The sequence below is a fragment of the Megalops cyprinoides genome, chromosome 12 (assembly GCF_013368585.1).
Source record: "Megalops cyprinoides isolate fMegCyp1 chromosome 12, fMegCyp1.pri, whole genome shotgun sequence".
Lineage (NCBI taxonomy): Eukaryota > Metazoa > Chordata > Actinopteri > Elopiformes > Megalopidae > Megalops > Megalops cyprinoides.
Window position 1 is genome coordinate 3,911,846 of NC_050594.1, and position 7,478 is coordinate 3,919,323.

The 7,478-nt window shown below is 40.5% G+C and overlaps 1 protein-coding gene across 1 annotated transcript; it reads left to right on the forward strand.

The window, feature by feature from the left end:
- LOC118786517 (gap junction epsilon-1 protein-like) lies at positions 1 to 1,949 on the forward strand. Its single transcript, XM_036541602.1, has 3 exons — positions 1 to 39; positions 605 to 787; positions 1,554 to 1,949. Exons 1-3 carry the CDS (start codon positions 1 to 3, stop codon positions 1,947 to 1,949), a joined length of 618 nt encoding a protein of 205 aa, XP_036397495.1.
- The last annotated feature ends 5,529 nt before the right edge of the window (positions 1,950 to 7,478 follow it).

The window sequence follows — 7,478 nt, forward strand, 5'->3', positions numbered from 1 at the left end:
ATGTCTTTAAACTACATTAAGAACTTCTATGAAGGATGTGTAAGTAGGAAGGCATGCGGCCGGCCTGTAAGAGGAATCTGTCCTGGGGGGTCTGGGGAGGAGTTACATGTTTTCAGGCGGCCACATCACAAACGTCAGTTCAGTATTAGAAAGGTCAGGAACATAGCACAGGCAGAAAAATAACAGCAAAACAGTTACAGTAAAAATACCAGTAAAATTATGTTGAATTAGCTGTTTCTGTTCATGGCATTAAAAAAGATTCATGAGTCTAAGCCACCAGTTTATGTATCATCTAGAAAAACTTGAAAAATTGCTGAAAAAAATTATTATGCATTACATCAGTGTTTCTTTATAGAAAAAATTGTGTCTGGAAAGCTTTTTTAATAGAAAGTGTTGTTCAATAATAATGGAAGTTTACATATACACAGAGAGAGGACTGCAGGTATCAGTTGGTCTTTGAAAATTGAACTGCTGTGAATGTTGATGTGGGTAGGCCTACTGTGCTTGTCTTCATTTTGGTAAACTTGTTCACTTGATGGCCTCCCATTTCTGTCTACTTTTTATAGCCTCCTTTCTTTTATCTCGTTTTTTTTTTCTGTTCCAGCTGAGGCCTCCCACCGTGATTGGACAGTTCCACACCCTGTTCTTTGGCTCTGTGCGAATGTTCTTTCTTGGAGTGCTGGGATTTGCAGTTTACGGAAACGAAGCGCTCCACTTTAGCTGTGATCCAGACAGGAGAGAGTTGAACCTATATTGCTACAACCAGTTCAGGCCAATAACACCTCAGGTGAGTAATACAGACGTCATGAAGACTGAAGATAAAATGGGCATCATGTGTAAAAGACAGCCTAAAACAACAAAGCCAAGATTCAGCCTGAAGTCCTGAAGTCTGTTTGAATACTTTGCAATACATTGCAAAACCTGATGACAAATATTATGTAGGAAATGAAAAAGTCTACAATTTGCAACCAGAGTTATATTAGATTGAATAGATAGGGTTAACAACAAAAGTAGAAATGAAGTGATCACCTATAGAAGCTGAAAACTAATATCATGGTAATATGAAGCCGACAGAATTTGGATCGATGATGCAGGGAAGAGTAAATGTATATTTTTGTTTGTTTTATATCTCCTGTCCCAGTCTGTATTAGTTTATTAAACACATCTTATTAATTATCATTCCTTGGCTAGTTCAAGCATGAGCAATGGAACACAGATGGATTTATCCCACTGTGGAAGGAGGAGCTTACGTTAGCTAGGATTCCTCTGGGCACCTCTGTATCAGCACCTCCTAACCACTCCTTAGGCTACAGGTTACTGACTGAATGCAAGGCAGTGAGAGATGCATTATGGTTTTTAACGGTAGTTTTATTTTCTCTCTCCTGCCTGAGTTTTTCATTTGTAATATGTATGGTGTGCTCTGCTGAACGTCAGATGTTACCAGACAGTACGCTAGTTTGTTTTTATGTTCAGCAAAGCTACTGTGCCGTCACAAGTGTGGTCCGCTGGCGTTTGTGCGAGGAGGTAAAGCAGGAACTTGTGGCCGGTTGCAGGTGTTCTGGGCACTGCAGCTGGTGACGGTGCTGGTCCCGGGAGCTGTGTTCCACCTCTATGCAGCCTGCAAGAACATCGACCAGGAGGACATCCTCCTGCGGCCCATCTACACTGTCTTCTACATCATCTCTGTCCTGCTGCGGATCGTCCTGGAGGTGATAGCATTCTGGCTGCAGAGCCACCTGTTCGGCTTCCAGGTGCACCCCATCTACATGTGTGACGCCAGCGCCCTGGACAGGAGGTTCCACATCTCCAAGTGCATGGTGCCCGAGCACTTCGAAAAGACCATCTTTCTCAGCGCCATGTACACCTTCACCGTCATCACCATAGTGCTCTGCATAGCCGAGATCTTCGAGATCCTCTGCAGAAGACTGGGCTACCTGAGCTGCCAATGACGCGCCTCTCTCTGGTTTTAGGATTATATAATCAAAACATGTTTCTTTTTGCTTTTTTTGCATCTGATCCAAGTCTTTCCGCCTGCAGTATGCCTCCATCTTTGTTTGGGACATGTACCTTAAAGATGTGCTCCTTTATTATTGACACAATCTCAATGACCAGAATCTACAAAATCTTTTTTTTTCCCTTTGGAGGCAACTACTGATGCAAATCTGGAGAGATATCTGAGGATTTTACAAAAATATCCTTTTGACCTTTCTTGATATATTATTATTTTAAAGAAAGAGACTGATCAGCTGCAAAGAAGAAAAGGACACTGTCTGCTGTATTATTCTGCTTTTCCTCTGGATTTCAACTCAACCTCAATATTTTAGTCTTTGTGTTAAATTTGGCTAGTTTGTACAGTACAGAAAGGTATCTTTTTTCTTAAACCATGCGGATAGGACTACATAAATCCTTTACAGTGCTCATTACTACAATAGCTCAAGGTAGAATGTTATTAGTTATTTCATTGCTATTAAACGATTCAGCTAATAGGTGTTCATTCAGAAGAGAGCTGTTTATTACTCAGCCAGTGATGGGCAAGGGATGTTCGAAGTGAAGCTTTTGATTGGATTCAATTTTTTTAATTTATTAGGTCTTGAAGAGAGTGGAGATGTACAAGTCTCTGTTAAACCGAATGTATTTGGTTAATTGTACCTGTTCACAATAGGTTTTTCTTCTTAGTATGAACTTGTGATATATACCGTAGAGCTATTAGTGATTTCACATTTTTTGCCCGAGAATTGCCACAATGGGAGAACCTGAGGATCACCTCTCTTCCCAACCATCAAAGATTTGAATTATCTGTGTTTTCAGGTATTTCACTTTACTCTCAACATGCTCAGATGTTGTGGTTTAATTTGCAATCTGTGCCTACTTACTTGCTTTTAATGTCCTTTCTGAAAAACAGCTAGTCACAGTGCTCTTGGGTACCTGGAGTTCTGACCACATCAATGACTTTGGTTCTCGGACTTCCACTTAACCAGTAGCATCTGCTCTGGGTTTTTTTTTGGCTGATTCCCTGTTTTGTGGTTGACATGAAAAACAATTACCTCTTTTCTTCTGTTCTATGTTCCTCCTTAAGTGATTATCAGGCATCCATCCAACTTTTGTTCTAACATTCTCAGATACTGTATGTATCTTCTCAGGTACAACATGGCTTACTGTCCCCTAGTTTTTACACCAGATGGTTTAAAAGTTTGTCCCCTCATATCGTGTTACTTAAAAGGTTTCTTGGACAGTTCTCTGAAACATTATCCGTACTTTAAATTAAAATCATACATTTTACATGTATAATTTATTACAGCTGGAAAGGACCAGTGGTCTGGAAAACATCACTATGTGCTGTATGTAACAGATGACCTGGGAAAATGTTTGGTTGGATGTATCAAACATATGTCAGGTCAATGGCCCATATGAAGCTAGTTCATAAACTGGTTATGTCCAACCATAAACTTTCCCTGGGGTTAAATCTCTCAGAGACTGATGCAAGATAGAGCTTTGAAACTGAGATGCATCTTAGAGGACCCTGTTAGATTAATCTGGTCCTTCATGTCACCAGGAGCATATTTATCAAGATCATTTCATAAACTGTGTTGACTGTTATTGGTTATACTGATGTGCTGTCAGGTTAGCTGGTTGCTGCAAAACGTATTTGTCTGTTTTAGGAATTATAGTCCTCAGCTTGCATTCTCAGAAACCACTGAACAACCCTGCATTTAAAAAAATAAAAAGGGGGCAAACTTAATGGCCGCATTGTAACTTCAGTTTGTTTCACTGTGGTTCACAATTTCGCCAACAACTTCAGTAGTGCTTTTTCTATTCCTGCTTTTGAGGTCACATTGATTGTATGTCTTTCCATGTCATTAATTCAGAAATATGAATAAAAAATGGTGAATCTATGGTGTGTGGAGGTGCCTTGATCACTTTACCATGACGAAAAATGTGGTGATGCTTCTGTTATCTGAACCAGTGGCACAGCAGTCAAATGAAGTCTGAACTGAAGGGAAGCCATCTTGAAATCTGTAAAAGCTGGGTTCACGTTCAACAGAACTGCCATGTACAGTGTGATCAGTTCTGAGAGATGATCAGATTTTATTATTTCTGTCACTGTGGTGACTGGTGAGCACAGCTGCTACTAAAATGAATAAAATGTGTTTTGTAAAGAAATGAAGGAATGTTAATATTTAAATTCATTACTCCAAGAGAGCTGCAGTTGGGCTGATTGTGGTGCTTTGCCTACAGCGACAGTATTACTATGGTAGTATCAGAGTATTGTGGACTTAAGGTGGGTTCATTGTCTTCTTATTTAATAATTCCCTACATAGACTCTTCAGTTTCACACATTATCAGACCAGAAAGAGCGAGCAGGCTAATGCTTCATCGATATGGAACAATTATTTTAAAAAATTATAAAAATTATTATGATAAAAAAATGTTTAAAAAAATACATGCACCATCAAAAGGTGAGTAAAATGCAATGAGGTTTGTGAGCATTGACCATTGGGTGATTGTCTAGCTAATCAAGTACATTACCAAACAATGCAAGTCTCAATAGTTATATTGCATTTCCTCACTATCTATAAAGATCTCACTGGTAAATAGGCAAATCACTGTCCAGCTAATTTACAACTAATGAACACATTTTACATGGGAGAAAGTGCACTTAATAAGGCTTTTGAGTTATGTTCATTTGCACACTATTCAAAAGCTTATGAAATAATAAAAGAGTGGAATAGACATTTATGGGAATGGGAAGCTTTTTTGAGACTTTTTGCTTTAACCGTACAGACTAGTATTTGGAAGGAACCACCCTTCAGGACTGCATCCAAAGGATTGTGTCTGCTGTCATACATGACCTGCATGGAAACTGTGAGTCATCCAGAGGGGGAGTTCATATAGATGTCAAAATGATAGGGACTATCTCAGTAAGTCAGACTGATCTATGCATTTTATCATTTATTATACCCTGTCCATGTTATTATTCCCCAGGAATGTATATCCCACTCTGGAGGCAGTACTGGGTGCTGATCTGCTCCATCTGTGATGTGTTAGTGTTCTGTGCGTTGGATATAAAGTGTGATGCTCACAGCTGTTGCTCGCTGCCTGTGCTGCAAACCCGGTTAGCAGAACCCGGCTAGGCAGTTCTGCTCATTCCACATTGAGAATTCTTTCTCTGCCATTGCTGAAGCTACAAGAATTCTGATTTGCCGGCCTGTTATGAACATTCTTGTTAGGGGTGTGGCCTAACGCATCTATGGGAATGCATTGGAGCACAGACAGCAGCGGAATCTCCTCTTACTGAATGGAACCTCAAAGATGGAGGACAAAAGCACCGAGAGCACAGGGAATATCTGGTCATAAGGGAACATCAGTAGTCTCCTGCCAGGTGTCAGGTTTGTGTCAGGCCATTTCCACAGATGACAACCTTACTTTAACCCTAGATAATACATGAACTATCTTGTTAATAAATATATTTTATATACACATATGCGTGTTGTCCTCAGGGAACCATCAGTCATGCACAGCTATTTTTTTCCCAAGAGAGAGACAAATCACTGGTAAACTGCAATAGCTCAATGTACCAAGAGATGGCAGTAAAGTCATGCGATGCCAATCACATTTAACAAGGATTGTTAAGGAGAGGTCTTACCAGTCCTCAATTCCATACAAAGAGATCTTTAAACAACTTAAACAGTGTCTACATGTCACAGGTAAGGCACTGTACCGAGTAAGGTAAAACTGTAAAAAGGGGTTAGAACTGGGACTAGGCCTAGTCTTGTATGTATTTTCAACATGTCAGCCTGGAACCTCCGTGGCTTTCCTTGTTACTAAGGTCTCTAGAACTTGCCTGGCCTCCACGCTGATAGGATTGGCGATCATAATTTTTCGTGATTATTCCTAAAGTGTGGCTAAAATTGCAAAACTATTTTATGATGTACCAATGGATCTGTCTTGGAACACCTTTTAGAAATATTTACAAAAAAAACACTGAAAACCTGGTGTCATCAACAAGGTAAAAAGAACAGATTCACAAAAGATCTGTTAAAGGGGAGGGGATTGACATGTTCGGGAAGGAAGTCATACTGATATCAAATACATGAGGTCATTTAAGGTCATTGATTCCAGACCTGCAGACATACAGTAGTTCATGCATGTTCTATTAGAACTGCCAGATCACATTTGACTGTTTTAAAGAGGACTACCTCAGGTGCCCCTGAGACATGTTGCATTGACACTACACACATAAATAAAAGTTTCAGTGCACTGACCCGGGACGCTGTGCACTCTGAGCCAATATTTGGATCCCGAAAATAAAGACAGGATTTTCCAGCAGACATGCCTGTCCAAACGGGGGTGGATTCCACATACCCTCGAGGAGAACAACGTTTAAGAGTGGAAACAAAAATCCTTTGCCATGGTTTTTTTTTTTTCAATTTTATTTTTCCTGGCAAGAAAGCAGCACGGAACTGGAACACTTTTAGCTGTTCCAAATGGCTGGCGACGTGAAACACACATGTATGCATTCTGAAGCCTGTTCTCCAAACCACTGAAAGGCACCTAGGATGGTTGTACGAGAACATCAAACTCAGGAAAAGTGTTTGGTTGGACACACCAAACATTTATAAATCTACCCTGGAAAGGGCTGCTCACTCCTTGTGCACTTTTGGTGAACCACCTGAAAAAAAGAACCTTACTGACTTCTCCCAGAAAACTGCAAAATCACTTTAAGCTCTGATGAGGTGTGTGTGTGTGTGTGTGAAATGACAATTTTAAGGCAAACTGCTTGTCAGAGTATGAGTCAGAGTGAGAGTCAGAGTACGGGTCTTCAGAGGCAGAAGGTATCCATGTTGTCACTGAGCAAGTTGTTGAAACGTCAGTTGCCTTTGACTGTAGCAGAATGCTGATGAATAAACAGCAGGTCTAACGTGATTATTTGGGATGAATGTGCACCAGGAAGTGGCACGTGTTCAATGCCAGGCATAACCCCAGGGATAACAAAGTAAAACAAAAGCAAAATGTCAGCACCACAGAGGTCTGTGGCCATAGTCAGAGAAGGCCTGACAACTCAAAGGAGTCTTCACACTGCACATGCGTCAGACGGATGACTTTGAGTATGTTACATCTCGCATTAAATACTGTAAACTGGCATTTTCACGATAGTGTCATTCGTTTACTGATTGTCCTGAAAATGCCATCTTTCCACACCCACCCACTCAAATCGACACCCACAGGCATATTTCTACTCTTGCGCAAACGCATATTTCACAATTCCCTGAATGCACAAGAAAAACATCATCTCTCTATGTCACTCATCTACCATAAGCATTCTCCCACAATGATTCAAACATACAGACGTGCACGCACACACACACACACACACACACGCGCGTGCACGCACACGCACACACACACACACACACACACACACACACAAATTCACACTGCCCATACCAAAGACAGAGACATGTTTAGACTTATAGACA